The following is a 22,670-nucleotide window of genomic DNA, read 5'->3' on the forward strand; positions in this document are numbered from 1 at the left end:
GTGTATACGATCCAGAAGGTATCAGACTGGTGTTCAAGGAGTTTTACCAAAACCTGTATCAAGAAAAGGTCAGGGCAGATCCCTCCAGTTTGCTCTCTGTCCATGAGAGGAATATGCTAGATAGGGATATCGAACTGGGTGAGGTCATATTGGCCCTTCAGAACTCAGCTGGAAAGGCCTCTGGGCCTGATAATATCCCTGCCAAAGTAAATAAGTGCTTACAAGAAATTTTGGCCCCAATACTATTGGACTTATTTATCGGTATAGTATGGACAGGAGATACCCCAGACTCTTGGAAGGAAACTAACATCATAGTCTTCAATAAAAAGGGTAAAATAAGGGAGGATCCAGGGTCGTACCGTCCGATATCACTTATAAATGCAGACACGAAATAAAACCCAATTATATTTAATATGCATTAAGATGTACTAAACAATAATTTCAGTTATTTTTTTTATTATTTTAACAAAAGTAGAAAGTTCAGTTTGTTATTAAAATAAGTGTATTCTACATAATATAATTATGGATATACAGGCTTTCCACCCACACAATGGGCCTGAACGACTCCATTCCGTGGAATTCCCTAAACCTCTGAAAAACGGATTACATAATGTCTAACTCCGAACCCTTCTGTCCCTCTCATAGTGTAACCCAGCCTAAACAGAGTAAACCTCTGCCATATCACAAATTGCGCCCAACAACCACCGGTAGACACACCAGTGCACTTCAACATAATGTATTGGGGTGTTTCATTAGAACGTAGTCCTTCTGAAGAACTGTCTCCCACCAATATGCGCTGAATAGCGCTTCGTTTTTACCCCACATCATCTCAATAAGCCTGCGCACATGCTCCAGTCCGTCTAACACTAGACGCACTGCTTTCTTGCACATGCGCAGTCTCGGAGGCACTTGTTAGCCCTCCGGGCACACACGCGATAAACACTGCTTCTTGGCGCATGCGCGCAGCAACAGTGACAGGGCATTCAGTGCGAGCGCATCCCTCCCTCTATTTCCACCTTTACTTAGGTGGAACCAATAATCAGGGCTATTTAAACCCTATCCATGGACCTCCTTCACTCGTTCCGGGCACCGCAGAAGGACGACAGGTCCAAGGAGAATCTAAACCGGCAATTCCGTGAGTAACATAAGCACACCACTGCAACAACTGGGGTAAGCTGCCTATACCTTTTTCCCTACAGGTTGGATGTAAACAATACCTTTACTACCTCTTTTCAGGGTCTCTTTCTCTGCCAGGTGACCCAAGGAAGCTTTTTACAGCAAATAGCCTGTGTGAGGATAATGTACTTTACTTACCTGTACCTCACCATGCTAATATCTGCTGTTTTAGCTCACCACTACAATCGGTTTTAAAATAAAACCCACGCAGGTCATGCCTCTGACATGACCACACCCCAGCCGCATATAGGTCGATCACTCACCTTACAAGTCGGCTATAATGATGTGAAAATTATCATGTCATACTAAAATGACTCTACCCTGTAGTCTGTCTATGTCCTTTCTATGTTATATGTAGTAAAGCCAGAGGGAATCCCCCTCTAACATATAAACGCACCTTAGGGAGTGCGACACATAGCCAACAAAAATAACACAATCACTATAATTTAGTATTTTTATTTAAATTGCACCTTTTTCACATACTCACTTGGTCCTGAGGAAAGCCAGTTTTAAATTAAAAAAGGCCTGGCTGAAACATGTAGACCACACAGGACGCTGGAGGTCTTAATTCGCACTCCAACACGTCCAATTGCCTTTTTAATAGCTAACAGGCGCCCAGTTATTAAAGTTTATCCATTTACCCTCGGGTACTGGGACCCACTGTATAGCTTTTTAACTTTCACTTTCTCACTCACCACACTGCACACTCAGGGAACATACCAGCTCCGCAGTAACCTGGCGTCGAAGCACACCCGGGACACATTCGGTGTCACTGTGGTGGGCCCGATGATGAAGCATGCCACCAACTAGGTTGGTGGGTGAGGGCTTCATGAACAAACCAATTGGTTTGCCGGCACGCGTACTTCTTTGAGTCTCCCTTCCCCCTAACATAGCTAGTCCTTTTTGATTTTGACATATAATCCTGGGGATCCGGACTAGCTTATCTAGTCCCTACTCTCTACTTTGATTTGGCGATATTAGGCAGCGTACAGCTGCGAGAGTTACATACCCACTCCCAAAGATGGCAGAAAACATCGGCCTCACATTCACTGAAGACGACGTCAGTGAAATCCTATCTGACCCTTCCCTCCTGGCAGAATTCAATATCTCTACCACAATAGCGCAAACAACAGACTGGGACACACTGACTGAGAAGAAGAGGAATAGGATACGGACCATACTACACGGTGTAATACTGGCACAATACTTATGTACCAACACGGCACCCAAAGGACTCCTAGTGATCAACGCCCGAGGATATTTCTGGATGACGCTACTTTTAGGAAAGACTGGGCCCAGATCGCCTGGCACTGTACCAGAGACTGGCTAGTACTCATCATAAAAACAGCCAAACGCTTATCTGATGCCATCATGATTGAGATATAAGCAACAGAAACCCACTTTAAAACCACACTCACGGGGTTCAAAAAGAAACTAGACGACCAGAACCGAGAAATGTCCGAGTACAAGGAATATCTTACCCAGACAAAGGTAAAGAAATTTGAAAAGGACCTGAAAAGATTCAGCTACTCAAAAACTTACCCCTATGCAGATGATGATTACACTGCTCCTAGAAAAGACTCTGAAAGCTCCGGGGAGAATAGCTCCATCTCTAGCAACTCCAGTACAGGATCTAACAAATCTAGAGGCAGGAGACGGCGAGGACAACATTGGCAACAACCATGGCAGGGACCCCCACAGAATCACAACTTTGGGCCACCGCACTTTGGACCAATGCAACCTCCATACTTCGGTTACCCCCCGCTCTATGCACCAGGGCACATGCACTTCTACCAGGGCAACCAAAACCAGAGATATCCTTTTTTATCACAGGGCCGAAGACCACGCGGAAAGAGAAGGAACACCGCACAGGTCCATTGGGAACCGGAAGAGGAACCAGTGAGCTCCAACACAAGGAAGAAGTCCAGGGAACAGGCGGGACTGAGCAAGTAACACCCTCCCGAACTCCCACACCTTTGGTATTCAACATCTGAAGCACACAGCTCACCAATGAAGAAACGGATGTCCTGAATAAAGGCCCCTCCTTCATCCCCACAACCAGACTGGACACCTTCAAGCTACATGTAGAACTAGCCGAGTTCTTTAGGAAACTGAAGCTAAAAGCCTTCTTTGAAAAGAAAGAAAATACAACCAGCACCAATGATGAGGCTCCCAACATGACAGGCCTCAGACTAAAATCCAACTTTATCCCACCACCTGCTAGCATCCCGGTGGAAATTTCTACCTTCGAACAGGCAGTATACAACGATGTAGAAAAGCTGCAACATAAGAATACTTTCAATAACCTGTCCTACCAAGAACGTGAGACGATCAAACGCCTACAGAATGACCCATCTCTCATCATCAAGCCAGCGGACAAAGGTGGGGGCATTGTCCTGATGGACAGAACGGACTACGATAAGGAGTGCCGTAGACTCCTGAGTGACACCAGGAACTACAAATGTCTCAAAAAAGACCCGACTGATGAGCTACGTAACACCATCAACACCTTGGTATAAAATGCCAGCGATGCAGAGCACATCTCGAAACAAGAGGCTGACTACCTTTGTACCAAAAATGCGAAAATCCCGCACTTCTATACAGTCCCCAAGGTACATAAAGGAGTCACCCCCCCCCACCAGGAAGGCCCATTGTGTCAGGGATCCAATCTCTCCTTGAACACTGTCACGATTTTGTGACTTCTTCCTTAACCCCCTGTTTCAAAAGACACCATCATATATAAAAGATACTTAACATCTTCTCAACATCATCAAAGACACAAGCTTCAACTGAGCAACCCAACTCCTGGTCGGACTCGACATTGAGAGTTTATATACCAGCCTACCACAAGACGCTACATTGCAAGTCCTACATGATGTCCTCATGGAAAATACCTGGGACTACCATAACCCCAAAAGCTTCATTATGGATTGCGCCACTCTAGCGCTGAAAGACAACTACTTTGAATATGATGGCAAATTCTATTTGCAAACCAACGGAACTTCCATGGGCAGTGTTTTTGCCCCAAGTGTGGCGGGCCTTTATGTCGCTCATTTTGAAAAAACCCACATAGAAACGCCTACCAACCCATTTTCAACAAACATAAAAACATGGCGACGCTACATTGACGACATTTTCGTCATCTGGGAGGGCAACCAGGAGGCTTTAGAAAACTTCCTCCTCTGGATCAACAGCCGGGACAACTACCTACGCTTCACAAGCACCAGCAGCTCAACCGAACTGGCTTTTCTAGACCTCAACATAAAAGCAGATCAAGACGGTTTAACAACTACCACTTTCTACAAACCAACAGCAAGGAACTCCCTTCTCAGATTTGAGAGTTTCTATCCCAGACCCTTAAGGGAAAACCTCCCCTACGGGCAATTTTTGCGCCTCAGACACAATTGCAGCCACATGCAAGACTATAAACAACAAGCCACCACCCTGGTCCACAAACTGGAGGACAGAGGGTATCCCGCCAGGATCATAAAAACCACCTGTAAAAGAGCGCAAAACCAAAATAGGGAGGCAATGTTAGAAACTACCAAAAACCCCCCTGAGGAACCCACGCTCACCTGTGTGACAACATACAACACGGCATCGAACCAGGTTTCCAACATTATCAAAAGAAACTGGAAGATCATCAATTCAGGCACCAGAAATCGGGAAAAACCACGGTTTGCTTACAAAAGAGCGAAGAACCTAAAAGATCAGCTTGTCCACACAAGACCCAGACTCAACACCGCCCCGGACAACAACACAATCCTCAATGCCTGGGGCTTACCCAAACTCACAGGCCACCAACTGTGTAATAACTGCAGCGTATGCCATTTAACATTACCATCAAAAACCCTCAATCTAGAACCAGGAAAAACATGGACACAACGACAGTTCACCAAGTGTAACTCGTCCAATCTTATATACCTCATTACCTGCAGATGTGGCCTCCGATATATCGGGATGACCTCCAGAAGAGTCAGAACAAGAATGACAGAGCACAGGAGCACCATCCGGTGTGGTAAAAATATTAGCAGACTGACGATCCATTTCTTATCCCACAACCACACCCCTAATGACTTCACGTGGACTGTCATTAAACAGTTTGACACAACAGAAAATAATGAAAAATTCCTTCTCCAGAAAGAACAACGCTGGATATACAGGCTTTCTATCCACACAATGGGCCTGAACGACTCCATTCCGTGAAATTCCCTAATCCTCTGAAAAATGGATTACATAATGTCTAACTCCGAACCCTTCTGTCCCTCTCACAGTGTAACCCAGCCTAAACAGAGTAAACCTCTGCCATATCACAAATTGCGCTCAACAACCACCGGTAGACACACCAGTGCACTTCAACATAATGTATTGGGGTGTTTCATTAGAACGTAGTCCTTCTGAAGAACTGTCTCCCACCAATATGTGCTGAATAGCGCTGCGTTTTTACCCCACATCATCTCAATAAGCCTGCGCACATGCTCCAGTCCGTCTAACACTAGACGCACTGCTTTCTTGCACATGCGCAGTCTCGGAGGCACTTGTTAGCCCTCCGGGCGCACGCGCGTTAAAAACTGCTTCTTGGCGCATGCGCGCAGCAACAATGACAGGGCATTCAGCGCGAGCACATCCCTCCCTCTAATTCCACCTTTACTCAGGTAGAGCCAATAATCGGGGCTATTTAAACCCTATCCACGGGCCTCCTTCACTCGTTCCGGGCACCGCAGAAGGACGACAGGTCCAAGGAGGATCTAGACCGGCAATTCCGTGAGTAACATAAGCACACCACTGCAACAACTGGGGTAAGTTGCCTATACCTTTTTCCCTACAGGTTGGACGTAAACAATACCTTTACTACCTCTTTTCAGGGTCTCTTTCTCTACCAGGTGACCCAAGGAAGCTTTTTACAGCAAATAGCCTGTGTGAGGATAATGTACTTTACTTACCTGTACCTCACCATGCTAATATCCGCTGTTTTAGCTCACCACTACAATCGGTTTTAAAATAAAACCCACGCAGGTCATGCCTCTGACATGACCACACCCCAGCCGCATATAGGTCGATCACTCACCTTACAAGTCGGCTATAATGATGTGAAAATTATCATGTCATACTAAAATGACTCTACCCTGTACGTCTGTCTATGTCCTTTCTATGTTATATGTAGTAAAGCCAGAGGGAATCCCCCTCTAACATATAAACGCACCTTAGGGAGTGCGACACATAGCCAACAAAAATAACACAATCACTATAATAATTATTTTTTTTATTTAAATTGCACCTTTTTCACATACTCACTGGGTCCTGAGGAAAGCCAGTTTTAAATTAAAAAAGGCCTGGCTGAAACATGTAGACCACACAGGACGCTGGAGGTCTTAATTCGCACTCCAACACGTCCAATTGCCTTTATAATAGCTAACTAGGGGCCCAGTTATTAAAGTTTATCCATTTACCCTCGGGTACTGGGACCCACTGTATAGCTTTTTAACTTTCACTTTCTCACTCACCACACTGCACACTCAGCGAACATACCAGCTCCGCAGTAACCTGGCGTCGAAGCACACCCGGGACACATTCGGTGTCACTGTGGTGGGCCCGATGATGAAGCATGCCACCAACTAGGTTGGTGGGTGAGGGCTTCATGAACAAACCAATTGGTTTGCCGGCACGCGTACTTCTTTGAGTCCCCCTTCCCCCTAACATAGCTAGTCCTTTTTGATTTTGACATATAATCCTGGGGATCCGACTAGCTTATCTAGTCCTCACTCTCTACTTTGATTTGGCGATAGAATTTAAATATAACATACTTATAAACAAAATTTGTATTTAAAATAATGAATAATTAAATTTTTTCATAACTCTACATCTTCTACAAATACCCATTAATACTTAATAAAAACATAATTACAATTGAACAATTAATTAACAATAAATATCAATAAATTAACAATAAATACCAATAAATATGAATTAATAAATATTAGTCACCAAATAATAAATATTGAACAATAAAATATTTTTCTATACATTTTTTTTTAATTATTCAAAATTAATCACAATTAAAAAATATTAAACAATACAATTATTTTACATACCAAATAATACTTTTTATGAAACATTGATTACCAATTTATTAAAAATAATTTCCAATTAATACAAAAATAATTACCAAATAAAAACATTAATTACCAATTACCAAAATTATTTACCCCAAAAAATAATTACCAATTAAAGCAATTATTTACCAATTAAAAACATGAATCCCCAATTCAAAAAATTAATTATCAAATAAAATAATTAATTACCAATTAATAATTCATTAAAAATAAAATATTTACCTATTCAAATAAATAAAAATAAATCATTATTTAATTTATAATTAAATTACTTCCCACCCAATTCCCCTATAAACCCACAACCCACTACAGAGATAAACACAAACATTAATTAAAATTAATTTATAATTAATTTAGTATATTTAAATTACTTCCCACCCTATTCCCCTACAAACCCACAACCCGCTCCTGGACTAAAACATAAAATTTACTTTAAAATAACATTATTAATATTTAAAAATAATACACATATAATTTAAAACAAGTAAAATACTTAACAACAAAAAATATTACACATATATAATAAAATACATAACAATAATGCAAATATCGATATTAGTAACTTCAATATTACTTACATCAATATAAAAAAAATCGATATTACTTACCTTAGGGTCGATATTCTGTCCAACGATATTCTTGACCTCGATATTATGTACCTTCGATATTTCCAACACAATATTTTTGTAGGTCCATATTTCAAACTCGATATTTTGACTGTGCACCACCCCTTCTGTCACATTGAGGAGGACCCTCGCCCAGATCATAGACATCTATCTCCAATCCTGACACAAGATACCTTAAAGATGTTAAAAATTCTTACTCTAAATGAGCAAGGTCTGAACTCCCAGGTGAAGAGGAGATCCTTGCTTCTTTGGCTCCACTTGAAGAGGACGGATGTTGCACTCTTACAGGAGATGCACCTCCTGGTAGATGATGTTGATCAGTGCTCATCACAATACTTCCACAACAATTTAATTCTACTGCATGAAGTAAAACAAGTGCTGTAGCAATCTTGATTAGGGGAGCAGTCACTTTTCGAGTAAACTAAACACCTAAAGACCGGGATGGGAGCTTGGTCATGATAACCAGGAGTATTGGGGTTTAAAGGGTGACAATAGCCTCAGTCAATCGCTCTAGCAACAATAAATATTAGTTTTCTACCTGGTTATTCCTCTACATGACATGATACAGCACTCAAGTGGCAACCTTGTGGTTGGGGAAGATTTTAATGTGGCCGTAGTGCTCAGTATTGACGGGTCACACTCCACTTAGTATATGTTAAATCTTCCACCTTTCCTGACCCTGAGCCTATACGACTTAAAATTTGTAGACCTATGGCTCGCTCAACATGCAGGGGAAAGGTATTATTCTTTTTACTCTAATGTTAACCAATCTCATTCCAGGGTTGACTAAATGTTTGTTTCCCCGACTGTCTACCTTTGGGCTGCCTCTTCAGCAATCAGCACTTGGGTTTTGGGAGTCCATGCACCGGTGTTAATATCAGTATATCGAGAGCCCTGTGGATGTCCTGCCACATAGGTTCTGGAAGATGAATGAGCTAGCTTTTCAGGACCCAGTCCTCAGAGAAAACAGTGTGGAAGTGGCTGTAATTAGGTTGAACTAATTAAATATACTACAACATTTCTGTGGTTGGCTTAGGCCAGGTGCCTAGAACTCTACCGTGCAAAGAAACGATGGATTTGGGCCCAGATCTTTGGACTGGGGTGAATGTGTGACATTGATCCACATTCTGTCCATCACCTGTTTTGTTTGCTAGAACTCTACCGGAGCAGGAGTTAAAGAACAATCCTTTTCGCAGAACTCAGGGGGCCTTGTAAAATGACAGGAGAGAACTGGAATCTGTCCTGACCAAGAACATAGCACACACATTTCTTGAGATGAAGCAACTTTATTACGAGAGGGGGGACAAAGAGGATTGGCTATTGACCCCATGACACCAGCACATAGGCTCAGGAACCACATACGGTTGGTTTGTGGAGGAACAGGGTAAAATGCAAACAACAAACTGCAAGATCTTAGAGTCCTTCACATAATATTTTACTGCCCTCTATAGACAAGAGCATGTCCCTCTGACGCGCAAGCTGAATACCTTGCAGGGGTCTCTTTTCCAGAGATCGACTCTGAAGCGAGGGAGTAACAAGAACAACACATAATAGTAGAACTACTGCAGGCCATCAAAATGCCCCCTGATAATAAGGCCCCAGGCCAATACAGGTCCCCCAATTCCCTTTATAAGGCCTTTGCCAGACTGTTGCCCCCTACAGGGCAGGTTTTGGACTGCAACTTCCCCCAGTGGGATCGAGTATCTGGGAGTAAACATTCCCCCCACCACAACAGACTTTTTTTTAGAGTAATCTGCCTCCTCACCTGGACTCCCTGTTCAAAGGTTTATATAGGTGGGGTAGATTGGAAATGTCTTGGGTGGGAAGAATAAACTGCATAAATATAAACTTTATGCCAAGAATGCTTTATCTTTTCTGTTTCCTCCCTGTATGATTCTCCTCAGAGGTTCCCAAGTCTCTCGATCAGAAGATGTGGGGTTTTATATGAGATAACATGCCACCATGGATAGCCAGGTCCCTTTTGATGAGGAGCCTGATGAGAGGGGCATGGGAGTCCCTAATATGGTACATTACATTTTGGCCGCACACATATCCCCATCAATGGCATTGTGTTCCCCGGATGCAAATAAAACCTGGTGCCTCTTAGAACAAGAACGTAGCATGCTGTGGCTTCCCCCGAGGGCTCGTCACCCCGATTGCTCTAAATTGGACTTTGGTGCAGGAATAAAGCAATCCAGACAAAGAAGATTACAATGTACCCGTCCCTCCTAACCCCAGTTATTGGAAACCCTGACTTCTTTCTTGGACTGAATGACAGGAGATTCCTATCCTGGGGGGGTGGGGGGGGGGAGGGGGTGAAACGTTGCTTGAGTCAACAATATGTAGGGGATGCCACAAAGACTTGGGATGAATGTGCTAACAACTTCTTTCTACCGGGTCCCCAAGCTCTATATTGTGTGACACAACTGCTGCACTGGGCCAGACAGGCTGAAGTGCGTGCACAAGGGGTGTAGGACACCACAAGAGTTCAGGACAACTATTCTGAGGGAGACACCACTTGAATGATGTCCCGACCATACAAAGTGTTAGACAGAACTATCCCCACAATGCAACTCTCATACACGACTAAATGGGAGAAAGACCTAGCTTTAGAATTGAAGGACTTTGACTGGATCTTGATTTAGAGAAATGCTGCAACATAGTCCATATGGTTCAGCCCAGGGCCAATACGCTTAAAGTCATGTTACAGCGGTATTTGATGCCTGCATGCTTGAAAGCTATTGCCAATTGTTCCAATGTCTGCTGGCGGAGTGGTGGGTCAAGAGGGCCATGTATGCATATGTGGTGGGACTGCCTACAACACCACATCAGTTCTGGGCCCAGGTATGTGGATTAGTAAAGAAATCACAAACGTACCTTTGCCAATGCAACTTCTAATATCTTTATTGGATTTGACGATGAGGGGCTATGCCACCTTTCCTCACGCATGACTAAATTGTTTTACTCTCTTTTCTTGGTGGCCTGCCTGGTGGAATCCTTAACTCTGGGCATCTGGTGGAGTTAAATTTGGAACATTGATGCAATGGAACGGCTCACCACTGCGCTACAAGATACCATGCCCTGCTGTGATAAAATATGGACTCCCTTCCATACTTACATTAAACCTGACCAGAGGGTCCCCAGAACTCTGGATCTGGTGCAATGAGCAGAGGAACAGATATTAGACCTGGGGTTATAGCACTGCAAACTCTTATTAGGGAGGTCAACAAGAGACCCGTGCTGGAGTTCAGAAGTTGACTGTGCAATAAAGATGTCTTTAAATATTGTTTACTGTGTCTAGACGTACCTGACCATTTTTATTCAGTCACTGATGGGTCTGAAGATACCCCATCCGGCCAAGTGAGGGGGAGAATATAACAGACGTCAGTCTTGGCTCCAGTTCAGGAGGAAACAGCAGAGCCTCCCCCAATGAGAGGGATATAGCCACCAGGAGAAAAGGGCTGTCAAGACGACAAAGAGATACACAGTCACAGGAAAAAACATCTAGAGGGCGACGACGTATCAGTGGAGGTAACAACGCAACTACCTTAAAGTGGGATTACTCGACTACCCGGGGCACCTATCTGGAACATACGCTGCAAGGAGGCATGGAGGGGCCAGAAGTCGAAACCCCCCCATTGCAGCAGATACTAGACTCAATAAAGCAACTGCAAGAAGTAACAAAGATTGAGGGGAAGAAAAACCGACTTGCAACTAAGAATCTGCAATGCTCAGTCAAAAAAATTGCTAAGATCTGTGCAGACACAAAAACAAGGGTATCCCATTTAGAGGACCGTACAAGCACCCTGGAAGATCAACAAGTAAAGGATGCGGCCAAAGTAAAAGGTCATGAGCAGCAACTGGTCGACATCCAATGGAAATTGGAAGATTTAGAGAATCGCCAGCGGCGAAATAATCTCAGGATCTTGGGCATAGAGGAAGGGAAAGAAGGGGACGACGTGAGCGCTTATGTACTGAAGCTATTGAAGGGGACATTCCCAGAGCTGAGTCACTGGGAGTGGGATAAGGAAGTCCAACGAGTGCATAGATTTCCAATGACTATGAAGAAAAATGCAACCCTAGCCCAGGGAGGAACCCAGAAACCACAGAGGCCACAAGCTATATTGTTATTCTTCGGGAACTTTCTATTGAGGGAAGAAATCTACGCCAAAGCTAGACCCAACGCAAAACGATCATTTGACAATCAATCCTTTTTTACAACTCCAGACTACTGCCACACGACAGTAGAAAGGCGATGGAGACTGAGAGAACTCTTGGAACCATTCCATCAAATGGGGCTGCAGGCATATCTTATGAACCCAGCCAGGCTGAAGATCATATATAAATCTACGGTCAGAGTTTTCACCTCCGAAGTACAAGCAAAGGCGTACATTGATACACTAAGAGTAAGTGGTCCAGCAAATACCACAATATGATTCTTTCTGGGGCCGGAAGATTGAAAATATAATGGATGCATATAGACAGGGTTACTCATGCGTGCATTTGTGGGGTACGGTGGATACAGTGGGGGAAAAGATTAATAATTGATAGCACAATAGTATAACACACCAGAAACACAAGTAAAAGGATGTAAGGCAGAGGGAGGCTAATAGTCAGACAACATCACAGAGACTTTAGGTCTGCTTGCCTCAGTAGGCGGGGGAGGGGGGAAAGCAGGGGGGGCAAGAGGGGCAGGAAGGGTGGGAAGGGGGGTCTAGAGGGAGAAAAAACGGGGAAAAAAATCATCATCAAGAAGTCATACGGAAGAAGGGGGAAGGGAAAAAGGAAAATGGGGAATCTTTTTTATGCGGATAGTCACAATAAATATATGTGGATTGAATGATGCTAAAAAACGAAGAGAGCTGAAAGAATATCTAAGGACAACATATGCAGATATTGTATGCATACAAGAAACCAAAATCGAGATATCTCGTAAATTTTTGTTATAACAGCTTGGGTATCAGTTATTATTATGTACAACACAAGCGTCTAGGATGCGGGGAGTGGCAATACTGGCACGGGGCAGGATGGTGATAGCAAAAAAACAAAAGGCAGATCCTTATGGTCGATGGGCTATGATCGAATGCAAGGCATATGGTTTTAGCTTCACTCTCTGCTCTATTTATGCTCCCACAGTAGACGACCCGGAGACCCTAGACCACGTCAATGCGGAAATGACAAATTGGCCTATGCCTATCATAGTTTGTGGCGATCTGAATATCAACGGGCTTCATGGTCTGTGGAAAAATGATCCGGCCAGGTTTCTGGGCCGAAAAAAGAGAAGTCATAGGGCTTTAATACAATTGATGCAGGACAATGGACTTATTGATGTATGGGAGCAGCAAAATACTGGTGGAGGGGGGAGCACGTATTACTCAGCGCCACATAAATCCTTAGCTAGATTGGACTATTTTCTGATTTCACCTGCACTGATACCTATTACTAAAGTTAGAAAGTTACCGCGGGTGATGTCGGATCATAATCCATTGGTCCTAGATATCTTTATTACAAATTATCAAAAAGAACAATTTAATTGGACCTTCGAGAGAGCCTTGCTGCACGATCCCAAGTATGTGACCCAGATGGGCAGTTGGCTAAAAGAATTTCTAAAAACAAATAGAGGCTCTGCTTCTCCCACAATAGTCTGGGATGCTATGAAGGCGGGCATAAGGGGGGAAACTATCAGCTTCTCAATAAAAAGAAACAAGACAGAGAAGGAGGAAACAGAGAGAAAGTTAAAAACAATCGCTGTCATCGAAGAAGAATTAACGGAAGCAATCAGGGCTAAGCATGATGTAGCAGGGATATTACAAAAACTGGGTATAGCAAAGGCAGTTGTAGGCGAGGCACTTGCAGATAAAGCAGCAGGAAAGTATATGGCATGGAAGCAGGACCAATATGAGTTCAGCGAACAGATAGGTCGTATATTAGCTATCAGAACCCGACAGGCGGCTACTAAAGGGGAAATCTCACAAATCATTTCAGGGGCAGGGCTTTCAGCTACAACACCAAGGGGGATTTGCTCAATCTTCCAAGACTTCTATCAGAACTTATATATTCCTGACAACAATGCCGATAGCGGCGAAATAGAAAGCTATCTAGAAAGAGCACAAGTAGAGAAGCTTACAGTGGCGGATAAAGCGGGTCTAGAAATGGATTTCACGATAGAAGAAATACAAGCAGCAATCAAAGATCTACCTGCTGGAAAAGCTGTGGGCCCCGATCTCATCCCACTGGAATTTTATTAAAAAATTTCACCCAGTTTAGTAGAGGACATCTATCAGCTTATGGTGTCTACACAGAAAGGAGCGGCACCTCCAGAGTCTTGGGGGGAGGCCACTATGGTGGTATTCCTAAAAAAGAATAAACCTTCAACTGATCCAGGGTCTTATAGGCCTATACGTCTGATGAACAGCGATATGAAGATTTATTCTAAGATTTTAGCCAACCGATTAAGCTCAGTCATAGGTAAAATTATATCCCCCAGACAACATGGGTTCATCCCGGGTAGGGGAACTGCAGACCATATCAGAAGAGTGTGCACGCTGTTTGATGGGACGGCAGCCTCACGAGACCCTATGGCTCTAATATTGCTAGATGCCGAAAAAAGCATTTGATAGGGTCTCGTGGGGTTTCCTTTGGGCGGCATTAGCAAAGGCAAACATAGGCGATGTCTGCATCAAGGCTCTAAGTGCCTTATATAAGAACCCGACTATAAGACTTAGGGTAATGGGAGAGCAGAGTGGGACTATAAATATTGGGCGGGGAACTAGGCAAGGGTGCCCCTGCTCCCCGCTGCTCTTTGCCTTTTACATAGACGCCTTTATCAGAAAGATAGACCTAAATGAGAACATCGTACCAATCGTGCTGAATGGATTCGAAACAAAAATCTTAGGCTATGCCGACGATCTAGCTGTAACATCTGCTGATCCAGCTGCTGCACTACTGGAAATAGAAAGAGAAGCAAATCTATACGGGGCACTCTCGGGCTATAAATTAAATCAGAGCAAAACCCAAATTGTAATCAATAAAAAGATAACAATGGTAGATCAAAGAATAACAGACTCTGCAGTTTACCTAGGGATAACAATAACTTCAGATCTCTCTAAGGTAGTCGAAATGAATCTGGGACCGATGATTAAAAAAGCGGAAAGGGACTTAGACAGATTAAACAATTTGCACATAACAATAATTGGTCGTTGTAACTTAATAAAAATGACATTTCTGCCTAAAATACTATATTTGTTTCGAACCATCCCGCTGAAATTTAATAATAATTGGTTTAGTGAAATAGAGGGTGTCACAAATCGCTTTATCTGGGCCAAGGGTAGAACACGGCGAGCATTAAAATTCCTGTCACTACCAAGGGAGCGAGGAGGCCTTGCGGCTCCCGATTTCAAGGCTTATTATTGGGCGACTGTCCTGCAGTATACTAGAGGGCTAGTGGGCGGGAGTATGGAGGACCAGTGGAGAGGGGGGGAAAGTGTCCCTGACATATATGAGTTATTAATTAAGGGTTCTAATAAGTGGCTCCTCACATAGCTACTATAAAAAAGTTAAGTTCAAGACCCTCGGACCAGCAATATCAATCTGGTCTACTCTCAGGAAGAAAATAAAAATGGGGAGGATGAATTATTATACGCCTTTATTTAAGAATCAACTCCTACCGGCGATATTTCATGACCAAGTAATGAAGAGATGGGATACACTGTGAGTAAAAACTATTGGGGACCTCATAGATATGACAGGCCTTATGACATTCGACCATTTACAGCAGTTATATAACTTAGATCGTAGAGACTTTTTTAAGTATCTACAAATAAGATCAGCACTGGTAAAAAAATAGGGAGGGGACATCAACTATAAAGGAGAGGAAATTATGAAATTTTTAAGAGATAAGAAGGGTTGCTCGATATCCCAGATCTACGGGGAACTGAGTCAGTTTAAGGAGGACGATTGTGGAAGGGCTGCATTAAAATGGAATACCAAGTGAAACTTATCTGGTAATGAAGTTGAAAAATCGTTCCAGCTGTTAAACTCAGTGTTAAGAGTAACCAGTCTACAAGCTCAGCAATACAAGACCCTGTTTGAGTTCTATTATACACCACACAGAATTGCTCAATGGGGCGGAATAACGGGGGTTGTCTGTCCTAGATGCCAAGCAACGCAGGCAGACACTATACACATGTTTGCGGCATGTCCAGTCCTGAACCCATTTAAAAATTCAATAGAGACATTTTTTGATAGAGCATTAGGGATCAAAATTAGCATAACAAATGAAGTTATGATTCTAGGGGTGACCAGGGACGGCGTAGAAATACCTCAATATGAATTTGTATACTTAGCAATGACTCTAAGTCGGCTATGTATTGCAACAATGTGGAAAGATCCAAATCGTTCACATTCCAACGATGGCTATCACGGTTACTAGCGGTATACGTATTAGAGAAAGCGATGTATGATAAAAAGGGCTGGAAGATAAAGCAATTGGGGAAACGGATATGGGCCCCTATAACCAATTGGAAACAAAGGCTCGAAAATGGTTAGAAGACTATATTTCTCCCTTGCTTTTCCTCTCTCTTATCTCCCTTTTCCTCTCTTCTCTCTCTCTTCTTATCTGCAGCATAAGTGTAATTGGATAACCGGCTTAGTTATCAAAGTATGTTGTTTAATCATGTAGAGATATATTGTATAATTTCCTCTAATGTATTTTCTTCACTTATACAAGATTGTGATGTATAAATTGGCGGAAGCAATTGAATAATGAAATGTCTTATTTTTGATGATGATGAATAAAAATTAAAAATATATATATATATATTGTTTACCATGTCACATTGCAAAGACAAAGGTCACATTTCAGGCTTTGTCTTCTAACGGATTGATGCTCATTCGGAAATTGGTGTTCACTTTTATTTACCCGAAAGCGAGAGTTTTTTGTACGAGTGACCTAGGTGACAATATTGCAGGGGTACAGGAGGGAAGAGAAAGGCTGTAGGGTGTCAGTTTTTTCTAGCCCTCAACAACATTTAAGTACCTGTAAATTAACTGTACACATATTTAACAACATATCAACAATTAGGAAAGCACTAATGAAGTACATTTAAATAGGATCAAAACAAATAAAGACACTTTAGTTGGTGATGCACAAGCTATTTACTGACACACAATTTCCACAAATTTTTGTTTGTGCGCTATATACTTTTACCAGTAAAAATGGATATCTTTGTAAATGTAGTGGCCATTCAACGAAAAATGTGCTGTCTATAAATGAGAGTGCACTAAATGCACCAGAGGCTACATGCCACTCTCGTGCTGATGGACTTGGCACATTTGCGGCACTTGTTTTATGTGCGAGGCTTGGATTGTTCACCGTCCCTGTAACCTCCGTCATGTACCACTAATGGCAGCACCCCCACTCTGGACATTGTTCCAGCACTACCGCTTGCTATCTATGTAATCACCCTTTACTCTATGGTCTACTTGCAATGAGATGCACTGATATATTTTTGTGTTTAAAATTCACTTGCCCTCGACTGGAGTATAAAAGTTCAAATAAACTTGTTTGAAAAAAAATATGCTCCCTGCTTTAAAAGAACATTGGGGCATATCCGTTTGGATGATCATTTTTTTTTTTAAATTGGGGCATATCATCAAGGCGAAGCGATAAAATTATCGCCACTTTAGCGTCCTTTTTCGGGCGAAAAGTGGCGATAATTTTATCTCACCATCAGCAAGGACACGCTATCACATGTTCCTATGTCTCTTCGCCGGTTTCCCTAACGACTATCATGGTAACACCAATGATATGCAAAGTGGGCATACCCGAGTATAATAACGTGGGAAATGTCGCTAACTGAGCTATCTCCTATCAACAATCTCGTCGCTAACTTGCCTAGCGACGAGAAAAGTAGTTCTAACTTCGCTTATCACAGGTTTCATTACGCCTGCTTTTATTCTTACTTAGCCATATTAACCTATGGTAGATGGATTGTGGGCATAAGCACACCCTGCTCTATTAACAAGGAATCACCTATCGCTGTGCGATTATCGCTGGATTTCCAGAGATAATCGCACATTTTGCAGCTATCGCTTGGATTTTATCGCTTTGGAGATAAGCGTCACTGATAGCGCGCTATCTCTGCGATAAAATCCAGCGATAGCCGGTGATAATTATCCTGGCGCTAAGCATGCTTAGCGATAATAATCGCCGGATGTTGCTGATATGCCCCATTGACACGATCTCGTACCTAACTCTTGGGTTCTTGGGGATTCTTAAGACACAAGGAATATATAGTTCTTCTTCTTTTCGAATTTCATCAAGTATACAACTATCATAGATGTGCAAGTCGTCGGTATGTGGACCCACTATTGTAAACTTCAAAAGCCACACAGTAATATTGCCTAATGGTCCATGTCTCCCATTTCTTTCTATGAGCTAATGATATTCAAGGCAAGTCTGGGTCTCATTTTTCCCAACATAAAAATTATTCAAAACGACGAATTTACACTGGAGAAAAAAGTTGTGCGAAGAGTAAAAGGGGTGGGAGGGGGAGAGGGGAGTGGGCTAGAAAATAGAAATGCAAAAACTGGGAGTATAACATGTCTATCAATGCCACCCGACCTATGATTGACAACGGGAGTGAATTCCATCCACGAATCAATTTACCAACTTTTTAAAATAGAAGAGTGTAATTAAGACGATATAAGTCTTCAAAATTCTCGGTGACAAATATGTATAGGGATCTCCTGGCCTGGTTCATTGGCCTGCTGTAGAGTTTCCGCACCTCTACTGAATAAGAGACTCGAGGTTGGAGCGGTTCATTTGATAAATCTCACAGACGCCCAGGTGTGCTGGAGATTGTTTACTCTTGGTGCGTCTTGTAAACTAAACTCATTACCGCTGTTATGTGATATGCACAGACCTGCACTGCTGGAAGTAACTTCCCGCACTCACATTTACAATGGAAACATATATGAAGGCAAAACCCCCTGTTTATTAGACCAGTCACCTGAGATGGTGACGTAGGTCTTAATCATGTAGCCTGGAGCCAGGCGCGACAGGGCGGGCAGATTAATTGATACATTGTAACACTCGCAGCCACTCCAGAGCTGAGAGCAGACAATTTTTAACAATTTAGGAACTACTGAGTCCAGCAAGCAGCTGCGGACACCACGTCTCAGAGCAGCAGAGCCGGCACACAAGTTCACAGGTACCGCAGGTGGCGTGCGCTGGCGAGTGGCATTAAATGCGTGGCACTGCATTCCAGTGCGGTGATGCGGAACACTGCACTGAAATACGTGAGCGTCACACCTGATGCGTGATACTTGGCATACATGGATATGTCTAGCACAGGTGAGTGACATCCCTTCAGGAGAGAGGCTGTCCTAACGACTTGTCCTCATGGACATACCACTGCCACCACACCCTCCAACACCAAGTCTAGCTTGGAAGATTAAATCTTCTTTATCACTTTATAAAAGGCTGCCCTGCAGAATCCCGTCTATTTATTTAGTATTTTCTCCGAAACTAGTACAAGTCCACAAGGTGTAACAGAACTCAGAAATGCTACAAACCTGCAGTCACGACAAAAAACGGAGCCGCTTGTGCTCAGTGACACTGGACATAGAAGGACATCCTTTTACCATAGAGACTTCAGAGGGACTCGTAGGACAGACTAGTAGAGCTCAGATCACCCTCTAAATCAACAAAACAGTCAAGCTTCTTGGTATTCGGGTACTTCTGATAAGTGTGATATAAAATGAATCAGTTTTTTTTAATGAATTCATAACACTGAACATATGTAGGACAAAAATGATGGCTCACACAATTGTATTTTTCTGGCAACAAAACCAGTGCAAATTACGGTTTAACTGTTTCACGTCTTTTGGTGCATTATTTACCATGAACCATATTCTGCAGCTCTATCTCTGAACTGTATTTTGTGTTTTTTAAATGCTTCATTCTTATCATGCTCTCCTAAATCCCGCTGGACTGAACATAAATTGCATTTGAGATTAGACCAATATGGCGGCAATGCATCTCAAAACAGCGTAACCTATCGTAGAGTTTCAATTCAGCATGGCTTTCAAAAGAAAGTTATTGTCTATTCATTTTCTGTTTGGTTTCTGAATATTGACCTACAGACATACAGTGATCATGGGCGTTAGTTCACTTAAATGCCAGGTGTGACGGAAATAACATCACACATCCTTTGATCTCAATTACATTACAAAAATTGACATATGACTTTAGACCCTGAAACCCAGGAAGTGATTACATGATTCTGATGACGTCACAATAATTGATGGCACTGAGATCTAGTGTAGAACTCAGACTGAAAAGGTATTGATGAATTACAGGAAGAGAAAGAAATGTAAAAAAAAACAGCAGTCATGTCCACTGATATTAATCCACACGCCCCATGTATTAAATATGAACTATGTTATTGGCTTGATTTACTCCTTACCATTTTTAACAAGTCTTTGATTTATGATCACTTGTAAGGAACTATCACACCACTGACTACTTCATCCAAACAGATTACTAGGTGTGGCGTAGAGACAGCTTTCGCTGTTTCACCACGCCATGGAATGAAATTAAAAACAGACAACACAAATATCTACATGCATAGAACAGCTTTGGGTCAACTCTCTTTAACCTTTAGTCTGTACAATACTAATTTGCATTTTGTTCCCCCCTCCGCAGAACACAGCATGGAGCAATGGGTCAACCCATTTCCTCCACTGACTGACTTGCACTGTAAGTGACCACATATGACCTGATCACACATTCACATTCATTCCGTGCTAGTAAGGGTGGACCAATGCATAGCTTTTCCAATTCTTTTTTCCTACAAAAATTATCTTTTTTTATTGTCAGCCATTGTTGGGTGCTTAAACTAAGTCTTCAGGCTACAGTAATTCAGATCCAATAGCACCTTTTCTTTGCACTATTAAGAATCATATTTTCCTGTAACCTGCATGAACACCAAGGGCCCAATTACGAGCATTGGTGCTCTTTATCGCACCTGGTAAATAACAATACCACGTGGTACATTATTTATTGGGTGCATTAAATAGCACCTATTTTGAGATTTGGGAGAAAATATGAGGATTTTGGTGTTTAACGCACCAACAGCAGCATGATTGGGGAGAGAAGTTGGGCTAACGGCTAGGGTGGCTGACCTCGAATCTGGGGAACTGGGTTCGAGTCTTAACAATGACGCTGAACATCCTGTGGTTCTGGGCAAATCACTTAATCTTCCTGTGCCTAACAAAAAAAATGAGTGTGTCCTTGTGTAATGCAACTGGTGCTATGTAAAGCGCTCTGATACCCGATTCGGATCAAGTTTGTGCTATATAAAACTCTGTAAAATAAATAAATGATTCAGTAAATACTGTATGCTTTTCCTCAGTTAAATATTTGGCAAATTTGACCTGCTGAAATGTAACGAAGTTTGAGATATTAAACACATCCAATAATTATCGGAATACGTTAAATAACACTCAACTTGTAAATCCGACCTCTGCGCAAACAGGTGTTTTACGCAGGGGTAGGAAAATAATGACCAACTCATAATCAGACCCTAAAAAGGGTTTCAATACCTCTTCTAAGTACACTTGTCTGTTAGGAATCACCCACAGTATTCTGTTAAATTGTATGTGATTTATTCTAGATAAAATTGTTGTGGTAAGCACATGGCGCAAATGTTTAGGTGGCATTTCTTCTTTTCCTTTTAAGACATAAGCTTGCCATAATGAAAATACAAACATCCAGTACTTAATTTGAGCCGGGGCTTTCCGGTGCTCAGCACCAGCACTTAATTGGTGTCCGGTGCTCGGCACCGGCACCTAACTGTTCTAAGTATGGTGTTGAGAGTCTACCACATGGTGGCACTGCTCTTCTTATTTAGAGATGAGCAGAACAACAATTGTTTAGGAATACAATACACATGAATATAGTGATCATACCTGCATCCCCAGCCATTCCTTTAGCTTTGGGGGCCTGGAAAAATCTGAAAAATCTGAACTGTCACATTTACATGCAAGAGAGAAGGTCAGTAGTTGACAAGGGCGACAAGGGCAATTGGTGGTGCAAGCCCCAGCTGCCTCCTGGTCAGAGCCCTGGTACCTAATATTTTACAAACTAAGCACTGCAAACATCTCACCTGTTAGCCACGGCCACGGCCAGAATTTTCAATACTTGTTTTTCATGCACTCACAATAATGAAGCCGGCAACAGTTTTTCAAAAGGGTGTATTTTTTCATTTGTTTCACTGTATGATATATTCTAAAGAATGCTGCACTACCGAAGACGAATGCAACCTAACAGAAAAAGTAATGTCCCAGGGGTAGCTGCAGAAACTAAACAGAGCTCATCATCAACAGCAGCACACAGACAGCGGATAAAAGATGTGATAGACACTGTCTGAAAGCGATGGTGGAAGCAGGATGGCTCGAAGCAATCAATGACAGAAGGGTGCCACCCATACCCTCCCAAAAATGAAGGCCAAACTAGGTCGCAAGAAACAAGCACCCCAAACAAACAAAATGCATGCAGCTACTCACCCCTTCTTCGGTTTGTAGACACAATATCCTAGCACTACTTTACTGGTGGTGAGGTAGTCGGTAAAGGACAATGTTCGAGTTTTGCGCTTGCATCGGCTTTGATCTTTGAAAAAAGAAAGGAATATGTAAAATCATTATTACAAAACAGGTCAACATTTAATCTGAACATCCCACCTGTTGCAAT

At 42.5% G+C, this 22,670-nt stretch overlaps 1 protein-coding gene across 1 annotated transcript in view; it reads right to left on the reverse strand.

Moving 5' to 3' along the window:
- The window catches only part of LOC147733250 (mucin-2-like), a 596,915-nt gene that overhangs the window by 18,888 nt on the left and 555,357 nt on the right, over positions 1–22,670 (reverse strand). The window contains exon 41 of the mRNA XM_086958940.1: positions 22,487–22,589. Within this exon, the coding sequence (XP_086815066.1) occupies positions 22,487–22,589 (103 nt within the window). The remainder of the gene's footprint in view (positions 1–22,486; positions 22,590–22,670) is intronic.

Source organism: Lissotriton vulgaris, chromosome 2_1 (genome assembly GCF_964263255.1).
Source record: "Lissotriton vulgaris chromosome 2_1, aLisVul1.2, whole genome shotgun sequence".
In the NCBI taxonomy this organism is placed as follows: Eukaryota; Metazoa; Chordata; class Amphibia; order Caudata; family Salamandridae; genus Lissotriton; species Lissotriton vulgaris.